This window comes from Python bivittatus, unplaced genomic scaffold (assembly GCF_059951505.1).
Source record: "Python bivittatus isolate LINGU-HERP-01145 unplaced genomic scaffold, Pbiv_v1 ctg000080_np1212, whole genome shotgun sequence".
Lineage (NCBI taxonomy): Eukaryota > Metazoa > Chordata > Lepidosauria > Squamata > Pythonidae > Python > Python bivittatus.
The window spans coordinates 43,228,095-43,242,520 of NW_028277035.1; the positions used below are offsets into that span (position 1 = coordinate 43,228,095).

The following is a 14,426-nucleotide window of genomic DNA, read 5'->3' on the forward strand; positions in this document are numbered from 1 at the left end:
AACCTCTTAAGTCTTGAAGAAAGTATCCTTGCCAAGTTCAATTTTTATCTACTTACCTGAACTTGGGAAGACATGAAGCTTCATAATGGCTCTAGTATTGGCCTATAAAACAATAAAAATAAAACCAGAGCTTTTAGAAAAGATTGATGAGGAGTTATTGACTGCAGCCATGTTAAAGGCTAATAGTTTTTAAGAGTGATGAACCAAATTTATTTGACTCCTGGCAACTGCCTGGACTAGTCCTTGGAATTTTCTTAGTAAGATTCTTGGAAGTAGTTTGTCATTGCCTTCTTCCTAGAGCTGAGAAACAATGATTGGCCCAGAGTCACCCAGCTGGCTTTGTGCTTAAGTCAGGCAGGACTAGAACCCACAGTCTCCCAATTTCTAACTTGGTGCCTTAACCACTACACCAAACATGCTCCTTTATTTATTTGTTTATAAGTGTATGTGTGTAAGTAGGCATGTGTATACAGTATTTATTTACTTACTTACTTACTTACTTACTTACTTATATATAAAATTTGTCACTGCCCATCTTGTTGAAATGACTCTGGGCAGTTTACAAAACAGTTAAAATCAGTTAAAATTACAATATATATGTTTATATGTCTGTGTGCATATGTATATATCACATTTATGTCCCATTGCAATAATATGCAGACTCTTGGTGGCTCACAGCATGAAAAACAATGACAATTAAAAATACAAAAGCTGACAGTTGGAAATGCACAAAGATTCATTCCCAAACACCCTCTGGAAAAGCTCTGTTTTCAGAAGCTTCTAGAAAGCAACTAGAGTTGGGGCCCTTCTAGAGGGCCAGCCTGATGATGGAAAAACAATGCTTCTAGCCCTTGGTCCCCCTGACCCTCCCAAAAATGGGGACAACCAGCTGTTTCTCCCAGCACCATCAGTTGGGCTGATTCCAGTGGAGGGATGTGGTTCTGATGCCAAGCCATGAAGACTTACAGGTTAAAACCAGCACTTTATACTGCACTTGGAAGCTGATTGGAAGCCAATGCAGTGCCCACAAAATATGGGTGCACCGGAAAGCACCTGTGAGCATCTGGGCTACTGTATTTTGCACCAGCTGAATTTCCAGATGGTCTTTAAAGGCAGCCCCATGTAGACTGCATTGCAGTGGTCTATGCACATTGTGATGAGCGTGTGATCTACACTAATCAGGTCCTCCTGCCCCAAGTAAGGTTATAGCTGGTGTACCAGTTGCAGCTGAGCAAAGTCCCCCCAGGCCACAGTTTCCAACTGCAGATCCAGCAGGAACTGCTAGTCCAGGAGGATGCCCAAGTTATGGACCTCCTCATTCAGGGGCAGTGCAACCCCATCAACAAGAGAGAGGCATGGAGGGATCTCAGTGTACAAAGAGTAGTTTTGCCTTCCTATGGTTCAGTTTAAGCCTGTTGTCTCCCATCCAGACCCTAACAGCCTCCAGGCACTGGCACAAGATATCAGCAGCATCTCTAGTGGGGTCTGGGGTCACAGCTGGGTATCATCAGCATACTGGTGAGACCGGGCCCTGACCTACCAAATTGACCTCCCCAGCATCTTCATATAGACGTTATATAATGGGGAGAGAGCCAGCTCCTGAACACTGCTGACTGGAACCAGCCAGTGATGAAAGAATGGACAACTACTGCCCAATCTCCAACCTTCTCTTTTGTGGAGATGGTGGTTTGGGACCAACTAAGAGTTGCCCTCAAGGAAGCAGATTGTAAAACAGTGCCCCTGATCCCTGTAGCTGGTCCAGCAGAATATCATGGTCAGTGGTATTGAAAGCCTCCAAGAGAGCCAAATGAACCAAGACAGGCATACTACCCCCATCCAGGCCCTAACGCAGATCATTGACCAGGGCGCTATCTCTTTCCATACCCAGGCCTGAACCCTGACTGATAATAGTCTGGATAATCCACTTTCCTAAGGACATCCCGTAGTTGATCCCAAACCACCATCTCCACAACTTTTGCCCAAAAGGAAAGGTTACAGACTGGATGGTAGTTGTCTAAAACTTCTGGATCCAGGAATGAAAGGAACCAACACTCTTTCAGGGCTGAAGGCATTGAACTCTCACACAAAGAAACATTTACAGCCTCCTGGATCCAGGATACAAACCCACTCCCCGCCCCCCTAGCTATCAGAAGAAGCCAGGAGAGCCAAAAATCCAGCTCACAGGTGGGTGACATCGTAGAAAGCCCCTATCCACTTCCTTGGAATTAACAGGCATAAAAGAAGCCTGGGTAACAGGAAGAAAATGCCCCAGTCACCACAGACCCTGCCCAAGCAGCCCAATGGTAATTCATCTGGGCGGCCCTTGCCTAAGACAGCATTGGTTACCCAGAAGAAGGTGGCTGACAACACCCTGCCAATGCAATAAGAGGAATATAATTCTGTTCTGTCTCAGATTGCAAGCCAACATCCGTGGATTGATTTTATTCTCTCATCAGTGGCCTAAGTTAAGATAGGTTGATAACAATAAGCTCTCTGAATTTCACAGCCCAAATCCATTCAGTCCATTACACTGCAAAAATAAGTGAGAGAGAGTCACATATAAATATTGATAGGAAAATGGAATGTTGTAGTGTATTTTTCTCAAGCCTGTATTTTTTTAAAAGGGTGCTTCAGAGAAGGACATTGTGCATTCTGGACTAGCTTTCACCATGGAACGTTCAGCCAAGGTAAGTGCTTCTGGGTTGCATTTCTCTATCGGTGTAATTAAACAACAAAAGTAATATTTTCATATGGTGGATTTTCTGGCCTTTTCTTGTGCATCTGTAATATCCATTGCAGCATTTGAAACAATTGTCATTATTGTACTAGTACCATTTCTTACCCTATCCCTTTTAGGTTTTGGTTTCAGACCAGAATATTGGGACCACGTTGCTTATGTTTATATTTTGTTTTCTAGCAAATCATGAGTGTAGCCACAAGGTATAACCTAGGCTTGGACCAGAGAACAGCTGCCTATGTTTGTGCCATTGAAAAGATCTTTAAGGTTTATAGTGAGGCAAGTTTCACTTACTGAAGCTACCCACTGCTGGCCTTCAACCTGGAGTTTAAAAAGTACAAACAAGAAAAAGTATGTATTCCTTTAGAAAATAAGGAACATCGAAGCAGGAAAGCTGGATCAAGATGTTGCTATGATGTTATGGAAGCTTTTTCTCTTGTTTGTATCTTATTCCTTCTTTTCATTTTCTCAGTCTTTCTGTTATATAATTATTAAGTCATGGTTTTTTTTCTGAGTTCTAATTTGGACTTACAAGTGGCACTACCACTCCATGGATGCTTTTATTTTGCTAAAATGTACAGTACATTAATTGTTGAAATTAAGTATTGATTGGAGTTCAACCTCTCTTACTCGTTTTATTCCATATAGTTGTGCATTACTGTGTATTTGGTTTGCTTTAATTCCTTCGTTACATCTGTGTTGGTGCACTTCCACTCTTGTCCCACTCTTAACTCTGCTCTGGTCTGTGATACCATTTTTCTACCTGCTTTGTGGCCTCTTCTGGAGATGAGATTCATTATAAATTAATGCTTTGTTTTTCTAAGCTTGGATTCTGAATTTTAGCAAAGTTTATTCCCTGCAATAAACCTCATTTATTTATTATTTTAAATATCATACATATAATCAGTACTTATAGCCTTGATTTTCTGTGTTGCATCCTCATTGTGGTTTGCCTCTCACATACATTCCCAAGATTTTGTTATAGATGAAAGTTGACTGCCACCTGACATACTACATTTTTCAGAAAACAGCAAGAAACAACCTAGCCATTATTTTTACGTTTTACTTAATACAAGATGTTAAATCTAATTTGATATTCTTCGTTATTTGAATCTCTGATAGAAAAATCAAAGTGTCAGTATGATAACTATTTCCACCAGGACCTTTCCACAGTATCATTTGCAACTGAAGTTGCAGCTTGTGTCTTCAAAGGACTTTATCACTGCACTGTTGAATAACACTGATGAAATACTATAGCAAAGAAATGTGACGGCCAAGTTCTATCCAAATCTCTGGATAATATTCTATTAGTATAGCACTCTATCTATTCACATTTCTGTATGGATATGTAGCTATGGCAGAACTAATAAAAAGAAAATTCAGCCTTAGATATCTGGGTAGTCAAACACCTTTATGTAATTGTACTCTGTTCAAGCAGCAGCAGCATCTCTTTATTCATGGAATAGTTAAGGAAGCTGGTTCACAATGTTATAGTAAGCTGTCACATACTCAAGTAAACCTGGTAAGTTACTTTTGTATGCACAGTGTTGCCTATTCATTTTGTAAGCAGCTGCTGAAATTACTTCTTATATTACTAGTGAATTTTAGAATTCAGCAGAAAATGAGGCAACCATGGCACCCTATAACTGTGACAGTGGGCAAGGTTCACAAAAAGGAAGAATATCTGTTTCAGACAGATCTGAAAGATTAATAGTAAAACAGTAATAAGTGAATTTGGAAAAAGAATTACATTGTAAGTAAGATGTTGTTTCTTTTGGTTTAAGAAAGTCAATTATTTCTAGAAAACATCTGAAACAATTTTAATCATAGACAAATTTAATTGGCAGAGTTGTAATATATAAGAAATATGCCAAGCATTTGAAGTACTTCCATTCCTCAAGGGTTGTAGATTCAGTCACACCATGTTTCAGCACTTGGCTAATCGCATCCCAGTTGTAAATGTTGTCAGCAGGAATCCCAAAGGTCATATCCGATTAGGACTAAGTAACTTCTAGGCACTTTCCTCTCTCCCAGCTGGCTCATAATTTGTTTGTACACTGACATCTGCAGTTACCCAGTGTCATCCTTTGTTCAATATCATAAAAAGCTTTTGCCGCCAGATGGCAGGGTTGAACTGAGCAAGGAGGGAAAAGGGAAGGCTGGGAATAAGGAAGAAAAAACACTGTGAAGGTAGCCATAACAGATAAGCTTAAGAAAGGGGCAGCTACTGGTAATCCTTTGTGACGTAAGGGTTGAAGGCAAAAAACCCCACTCGATTTAACCTTGCATTATCTATTGATATACTACTAAAACTCTCATGTTTACAACCTTTAACTGGGCAAAATGGTCTGTCATAGGCCAACAATTTTTGAACCAAGATACATCAAATGAGCTAACTTAGAGAATACGTCCAAAATCTGGGACCCATGACTCCCATGGAATTGAAATTTGCCAAATTTTATAAAACATATTATGACATAAAAATTATAACAAAACATTTGATGACATAATACAAAATGTTTCCTGTGCTGAATTCCTGATATTTTTAATTTCTTTAAAAAATTTTGATTACAAAAAAAAAATACATAAAAGTGGTTTAACAAAAAAGTGAAAAAATACAACAAAGGAAAAAAAGTGTTAATATATCATAACAATAAACAATTTCAATTCTATATATACTTATCTAATACAAATATTATTCAAGTACATATATATTTCTAATAGATTTATATGACTATCATGGTTTTTTTTTAACCTACCGTATTTTGTATAAATGAGTCCCATATTTCATTATACTTGTCCATACAAAGTCTGCATCTGTAGGCAATCCACTCACAAGTAGCAAGCACAATCAGATCTTCAATCCATTGAAAAAATGGGGCCATACATTTATCTTTCTTATCACTCATGCCCTCATCACCTCTTGTTTGGATTACTGCAATGCACTCTACATGGGCCTACCCTTGAAGAGTATTTGGAAGCTACAGCTGGCACAAAATGTAGCAGGTGGACAATCTTGAATGCCCCTAGGGTGGCACATATAATGCCTCTGTTACACAAGCTGCACTGATTGCTGGTTTGCTTCCGGCTCCAATTCAAGGTGTTGGTTATCACTTTTAAAGCCCTTCATGGCACAGGACCAGGTTATCTGAGGAGCCATCTTGCCCCCGTTATATTTGCCTGCCCCACTCGGTCCGGCAGAAGGGGCATGTTGCAGACCTTGCCAGTCAAGGAATTTAGGTTGGCAGGGCCTAGGAAGAGGGCCTTTTCTGCCATGGTGCCTACCCTGTGGAATAGCTTGCCAGCTGAGGTGTGGGCTGCCCCTGTTCTCCTGGCCTTCCAAAAAGTTGTAAAAACATGGTTATGCCAGATGGCCTGGGGGCTTGATGGGGGCTCGCATCGCTGGAATTGGCTGGTGGGATTATTGATACTGCTTCCCTCATCTTCTTGAATTGTATACTGCTTTATAGATTTGTTACTTGTGATTTTAATTGGGAGGTATTTATATTTTTATTGTTTTTATTGTCTTGGTTTTTAATTATAAGCCACCCAGAGTCACCCTCTGGGGGAGATGGGCAGCATATAAATTTAATAATAAATAAATATAAATAAATAAAATCTTTCCAATGCTGCAATATCAGTCTTTGGCTGTAGTACGGGCATGGATAATCTATTTATGTTGTTCAGATGTCAAATTCCATGTATATAGTTCAAAAGAATATTATCCTCTGAAAATTTTTAGCTTTTGTCACATAATCATATTTATATAGTCCACTACTTTCTCCCAAAACTTGATAAGTATAGGATATTGTAGAAACATATGCTTTAAGGAGACATTGTCTTTATTATATCTCCAACAAAATGGTGTTTATGACAATTATTTTCTATACAGATGTAGTGGAGTCCAATAAATTCGAAATATTATTTTTTGTTATATAAGTTGTAGTTTAAGGTCCATTGTCACTCTTGCTATAGAAGTTAAGACACTCTCCCATTGTCTAGGCAATATAGAAACCTCTAATTCTATATTTCACTCATTCCTTAACATCTGCATATCAGATTGATTTATTGATAGCAAATATCTATAAAAACTAATAGATTTTTTAGTTTTAAAGGATTTAACAAATTGTTCTAATGTCTTAGGTGTCTTAGAAGCTGAAAATGCTGCTGGTCCAAACAATGTTGCTAACAAATTTTGTAGCTGTAAATATTGCCATTGGGTTACATCTGATAGATGATATATATCTCTTAAGACAGAGTACATTAAAAATTCATCATCATCTATCAGTTGGTCCAATATCCGTGCTTCCATCCAATGTTTCCATATCACCATCTTTTTCCCAACTTTTAAAGTTGGGTTTCCCCATAAAGTCCTCATAAATTTGGCATGGGAAAAAGGCTCAAATCTTTTCTTATTAGACATTACATTCCCTAGCTTTCTTACTGACAAAATTGTTTCCAGAGATATTAGAGTTTTAGTATATTTAGATCGTAATACTGTCCATCCGACCAAAGGTGTTATATATGTATATTCCAAAGTTGCCCAAATCAGAAAATTAAGACCACTTGTTGAATTCCAGTATTTAATCCTTGATACATGATGCTATTAGCTAAAGATTCAGAAGACTGAATCCTCCTTCATTAATTGATAATTACATTTTCTGTGAAGATTCTTGGAATTGAAGAACCCCATAGAAATGTTCTAAACAAAGAATTTATTTTCTGAAAATATTTTCCAGACATAAAAACTGGAATTCCTCTCAGAATATAAATTAATCTGGGAATAATGTTCATTTTGAGAGCATTCACCTTTCCCGAAACAGTGAGGTTTAATGACTTCCATCTATCAATATCTGAAGAAACCCCTCTATATATTTTATTTATATTACATGTTGCTGACTGTGTTATATCCTTTGTTATAGTCATACCTAAGTATTTAATACATTCGGTACAGATACAGAATTAATATTCCTTAAATTAATGGGTAATTTTCTCCTATTGGCACCCTTCCAGTTTGGACCAGTTAATAGATTATCCTGCTATTTTATTAAAGGCATCTATCCTTTGCATCAACACTGGAATAGTAGTGTGAGGTTTAGAAATAAAAGAATGTGGTCTGCAAATAAAACCAATTTGTGTTCAGCTAAGTTGTGTACTCTCCCTGTGTTGTCTAATAGCACAAGCCAAGGGTTCCATGCAAATGTTAAAAAGCAAGGGTGAAATTGGTCATCCTTGTCTAGTTCCTCTAAATAGTGGAAAAGTAGGAGATGTGGGTGACTCATATATCTTAATCCATTTTATAAATTCCAAAGGAAATCCAAAACTATTTAGTATAGCAAACACATACTATTTATGTATTTTGTCAAAGGCTTTCTCAGCATCTAATGATAAAATTACAAATTGACAAAATACATAAACAGTATGTTTTTATTCAAGTCTATTAAATCTACAGCTAATGTTGTCTGCTGCTTGCCTAATTTTTATAAACCCTGCTTGATCATTCTTTTTTTTAAATTAAATTTTTATTGAGTTTCAGAAAAAAGTACAGAGAAATCAAAAAGAAAAAAGAAATAACGAGAGAGAAAAGTACAGAAAAAGAAAAGTAGCTTCTGACTTTCTTTGGCACAGGAATAAGTATAAAATACATTCACCTCTTACTCCCATATCTAAAAATTTGCATAATAAAAATTATCCTTTGCTCTAACATTTAAAAAAGGTTACGAAATAAGTTATATCAACAAGAAATATAAAAAGAATAATACACGATATTTCTATAGTTATAGAATAAATCAGTCATCAAATCCCAAAATCAAAATTTCATTTTTTTGAGTGTTGAGTAAAACATCCAAGAGTGGTTTCTAAATAGAAACAAAACAAAACTAGACAATGTCCTTTCTTTGAATAAAGTAGTCAGTTTCGCCATCTCTACCAATTCCATTAATTTCAATATCCATTCTTCAACTGTAGGTATTTGTAGGTCCTTTCATTTTTGCACATATAAAAGTCTTGCTGCCATTATCATATAAAGAAACAAATTTCCATATTTTCTTTCTGTTTATCCATCATACCTAAAAGAAAGGTCTCTGGTTTCAATTGTATATCTATTTTTAATATTTTTTTAATCAAAATACATATTATGTCCCAGTATTTCTTAGCTTTTTTACAAGTCTATCATAAATGATAAAAAGTATCTTCACGCTGATTGCATTTCCAACATACATTTGAGATTCCTTTATACATCTTAGACAATTTATCTGGCGTCAAATACCAACAATACATCATTTTATAGAAATGTTCTTTTAAGTTATAATTAAGAGTAAACTTCAAGCCTTTATTCCACATATATTCCCATTGGTCCAGCATTATGTTTTATCCAAAAAAAATTCCCATTTAAACATATAGTCTGAACAAACATTCAAGGGATTATCAAATTTGTGAATCTGATCTTGATAGCTGGAAAATGCATGAAATACTGAAGTTGCATTGATCTGGTAAGACTTTGAGCTTTGTAAACATCCTTTTTTCTGAAACCTCTTTAGTAAAATCAGGATAAATTGATCACTTGCTTTGACTAGAGCCCTACTTCAAAGGAGACTTTACTGATTCCTTGCGAAATATATGTAAAATCTCATCTCTTGTGGTAACACGGAAGAATTGCACAATAATAATATTGGAACTAGTTCCAGTCTTCCTTCTCATTAAAGGAATTTTAATCACATGTTCAATCTTAGCTGGAAAGTCTGTTCCCAAAGAAAGGAGCTTTCTGAAAAAATCTTACATAAATTTGGCCAGGTTTGATTGACTTGGAGGGTTTTTTATACCAATCACACATAGGTTTTTCCTACGCAAATGTGACTCCAGATGATTCGTTTATCCAAAATATTATGACTGGCTTACAGTCTTGTGGGCATTTAAACAATCCTTATAGTGAGCCATTTTTTCTTGCATCAATTTTAAATCACATTTAATTTCTGCCAGATCATGTTGGATCAGCTTCAAGAGTTGTACCTGAGCCAGGATCTCTTTTAGTAAAGTAGCAGGAGAATCCTCCTCCACCATCTTGCCTGGCTCAGCAGATAGTGGCATAGTTGATATTGAGACAGCTGTTGAATGCTTAGGTTTAGTTGCCATTCCAATAGCTTGCTAAAAACAAAATAATATGTAATGAAAAGTTTTATTTACAAAATGATAAAAGTTCTTATCCACACAGTCTGATAATACAGAAGTTTGAAAGCCTTTTAATCAGGAAAGAGATGAGAAACATGCACTCATCACAGCATCCCAAATTGGAAGTGCTCAACTCCTGATGTTTGACTGCTATGCAGTTCAATATGAATGACGGACAATTTTCAAGGCACATACATCTCTAAATATCTCCTTGAATTTTTAAGAACTTTTCCAGTGAAGGCAGTACATTAGAAGCTCTGCCATTGTTGAAGGCATGGCAGTGGCTCCTTGTGAGTAGACAGCAGGAACCAATGTTTTTGCAATCTGGTTTTGAGTTGAGTGGCTGGGAGTCGGAGATTCCATCAAAGTTCATAGACATAATGTAGCCTTTAAGGACATACGGTTCAGCTGATCCTCATTTCTTAATCACTTTGGAATTAATTTTTATTGCTTTTTTAAATATTGAGAATCTCTGGAACAGCAAGTTTCATGGTATTCACTGGGTGAGTTTACTTCAATACTTTATGAAAGAAGTTTTAAATATAAGTTTAAGGATTAATTTTTTTTTCAGAATTAACAGCAAAAGGGTAATTAGAATGTTGATTTTAGAAAGTTATAAACTGACTAAGGGTCCAGATAGATTTAATAATATTCTGAAATTAAATATAAGAATCCTTCCCATGGGAAACTATTCATGTTTTTGCATTCAGAAGAAAAACAACATAAGATGGGACTTTGAAAGTTTGACGCTAGAGGGCACCAGAAGGACATAAAGATTATAATTAAAGGAAAAGAATACTTAAACTCATCTGATAATGTAGAATGGAGCAAAATCTTTTAACAATGTATGCATTGAGAGATATTTGTGAACAATGGACTCAGAAATTAGTTTTAAAGATCTCTGCCATTATTGATAGACTAAACAATGTTACGGAAGAGGAACAAGTTTTACTCAACAAGATTGAAATTGATTCAAATGTGGACTTAAAAATGACAGGTTACAAGAAGGATATGGAAAAAGATGAAATACTGAATATATAAACAAAACTGGCTGATGTTTTGATAACTAAAAAGGACATACAAATAATAGACCAGAAGAGAGTCTTGGATAACCTTTCTATATGGGATTTACAAAAGGGATTTGTTAATGTTGTCAGTGATTTTGTGAGAAGAGACAAGAAAATGAAAATAAATCAAGTGTTTGGATGCTATTTGAAGGGACCAAAGATTAAGATTATTGGGAGCAAGGGGATATAAAGTATAGTGGTACCTCGGGTCACGAACGCTTCTGTTCACGAACAATTCAGTTTGCGACCAGCACCGTTCGCAAAATTTTGCTTCCGTTCGCGAATTCCGCATCGGGTGACGAACAGGATCTGCGGCCATTTTCCCTGCCATGACAGGTGGTCATGGCTTCCTGTAGGTGAGATCACGGTTGCAGACAGACACTGGCTGTGAAGCTTTTTGGTGTGCTTTTTAGCATGGCTCCAAAGAAAGCGCAGAGCAAGCACGGTAAGAATAAGGTTTTGAAGAAAATAACCATTGAATTGAAGAAGGAAATTGTAGAAAAGCATGAGCGTGGTATTCATGTGACTGATCTGGGCTCGGAGTACAAGATGGCGAAGTCGACAATCTCAACTATTTTGAAGAATAAAGATGCCATCAAAGGAGCTGATGTGGCAAAAGGAGTAACGATGTTAACCAAGCAGAGGACACAAGTGCTGGAAGAGGTGGAAAAACTTTTGTTAGTGTGGCTGAATGAGAAACAGCTGGCAGGTGATAGCTATGATCTGTGAAAAAGCCAGGAAATTGCACAGTGATTTACTGCAAAAAAAAACCTCTACAAGTGCAGCAAGTGAGGAATTTAAAGCCAGCAGAGGCTGGTTTGATAAATTCCGCAAGAGAAGTGGCATCCACAGTGTGACAAGACATAGTGAGGCTTCGAGTTCTGACAAGGCTGCTGCAGAAGCCTACAAGAAAGAATTCATGGAATTCATGAAGGCGGAAGGATACATCGCTCAGCAAGTGTTCAGTTGTGATGAAACAGGGCTCTGCTGGAGGGTTATGCAGCGCAGGAAAAAACAGGTGACATTAGACAGATTTTTCTCCAAAAGTCAGCCTGCAGCTAAGAGGCAAAGAGAGGAAACCCCTGAAGGAGATCTCTCCGATGTCCTTTTGGAGGGGGACTCTCCCTCCAAACAATAACCGCCTCCCCACCCGCCTTCCTGTCCTCCACACCAGAAATCGCCTCGAGCAAAGTTAGTGTCCTCTCTCTTCATACTGTACTGTACTGTACTTTGTGTCATATTTTTGTGGTTTAAAAAAATATATATATGGTTCAGAATGGATTAACCGTATTTACATTGAACCTTATGGGAAAATTTGATTCGGGTCGCGACCAAAATCGGTTGGCGACCAAATTCGTAGGGGTCAGAACAGATTAACCATATTTACATTGAACCTTATGGGAAAATTTGATTCGGGTCGCGACCAATTCGGGTCGCGACCAGAGTCACGGAATGAATTAAGTTCGTGACCCACGGTACCACTGTATTTGACCAAGGTGAAAATAGATAGGTTGCTATTTCTGGAAATTTTTGATGGATTTTTTTTTTTTTTTGACCAGGACTGGATGATGAAGTTTTAAAGTTTTGTTTATACATAAGAATTATATGGGAAAGAGTGCATTTGTTGTATTTCAAATTTATCTGATTAAGGTTAAAACAGTTATATTGCTATCTCTGGTAACTTTTATTGGATTTTTACTGACTAGATTTGAATGATGAGGTTTGTGGGATTTGTTTAATGATAGAAAATGAGATATAAACTTAAAAGGAAGGAATTCAGATGGGTTTATTTGATCAGGTTTATAATAGATAGGTTGTTATTTCTGGTAACCCTTAATGGACTTTTGCTGATTAGGATAGATGATAGAGTTTTAAAGATTAGTTTATAGAAAATGAGGTGAGATATGGGATGAAGAGATAGTTGTATTTTAAGAGATGGTGGTAAGTTGTTAAAGTTGTTTATATTTGCTGGGACAAAGGGGGAAATTACTTGTTTTCTCACTTTTTATTTTTTTTATTTTTTCTTCACACTTTAAGTTTGTTTTTACTTTTTTATTTTTTATACTTTGTATTAGTTTTATCTGTACAATGTAATCTTTAATAAAATTATTATAAAAAAAGAAAAATAAGTCCTTGTGATGACATGTATGCTTCTCCATCTTTCAGCTGAGAATTATCAAAACATTATCATGGCCTCTCACCATAGGCTTTAAAGTTTAATTACACTGCAGAAGTCATCCTGGAAAGGCAATGCATCAGCATTGCAAAGGACTTAATGTGAGAGAAGTCACTGTTGACTCTGCCTGATTATATGGTACTACCATATATGCTGGGAATGCTTTATAGAGCTGTTGAATTCTTCATTAATCAAGCAGAGATTTCAGTTATTGCAACCAGATCTGGGGTGCAAAAATCTAGATGACCACTAGATGATGGTGGTATTGTTATTTTAATGGACTGGGGTTTCTCCCTGTAGTTTAAGAAGAATCTTCTTTAGGATTATCTTCAGTTGCCAAGCAGTGATATTAACTGCTTTGAATAGTGGCCTGAATGGCAATTTATTTGAACAGCAAAACAGATGAGGTGCTTTAAGACTAATAACTACATGGAACAACATGTCAGGATGTTTATGTATCTGTAATTTCTGTTACTTACAGACTTTGAATTAGGTCTAGATCAGCCCATGAGAAGCAAAAGAGGTATTCACATCAACTTTTTTTACCTGGTCTATATGTACATAGCTCTTCTTGTGTCTGTTTTCTTCATAATAGCTATTCATTAATATGCATTCACAGTTTGCGAGAGACTGTGGAAGCAAGCAGGGGAAGAGAAATTCAATTTATGTGAGAAGAGGCAACATAGCCCAGTTGTGGGGCCCATGGGAAGGAAGTGTTTCAAATAGATTCTGCCTTAATTGACTTGCTGCAAGTCTGCCTGGGAATATACTCTTACACTTTTCAGGATTGTATTTTTAGCTTTGACCAGGATTACCGATGCCATTCTAAAATCCACATGATTCTCATTTCTTTGGTTTGCCAGCTGTATGGGGCCTGACACACTTGAATATCCATAATTGGTTTTGAACATGGACTTTATGCATGGGTCTAGTAAAGCTATACAGCTCTGCTTCTCCCAATTGGTAGACTCCGCTTCTTCCCATAATTTATAGACCTAGTATGCATGCTGTGTTAAAGCATATTGTGGTTAAATTTAGGGCTCCATCTTACAGTTATGTTAATGTGGTTTCCTCTTGTCCTTGAGCCAAGAGAAAGTATATTAACATAAGTTGTGCTCCCCCCCTCCAATAATCTGCTGTTACCATGCCTCAGTAATGAGATCAAGCAGGGTAGCTCCACTCACACAATTAAATGCAGATAGTTTCATAACAGCAATTGGAAGATTTGCTGCCATCCTTTCCCTTCTGCTCAGCATTACCTACAGGCAGGAAAACCAGT

At 36.9% G+C, this 14,426-nt stretch overlaps 1 protein-coding gene across 1 annotated transcript in view; it reads left to right on the forward strand.

Moving 5' to 3' along the window:
• LOC103064736 (glutamate dehydrogenase, mitochondrial-like) overlaps positions 1-3,034 on the forward strand; it is a 41,453-nt gene extending 38,419 nt beyond the window's left edge. The window contains exons 11-12 of the mRNA XM_088134684.1: positions 2,625-2,687; positions 2,918-3,034. Of these exons, the coding sequence (XP_087990810.1) occupies positions 2,625-2,687; positions 2,918-3,034 (180 nt within the window). The remainder of the gene's footprint in view (positions 1-2,624; positions 2,688-2,917) is intronic.
• Positions 3,035-14,426: the final 11,392 nt, after the last annotated feature.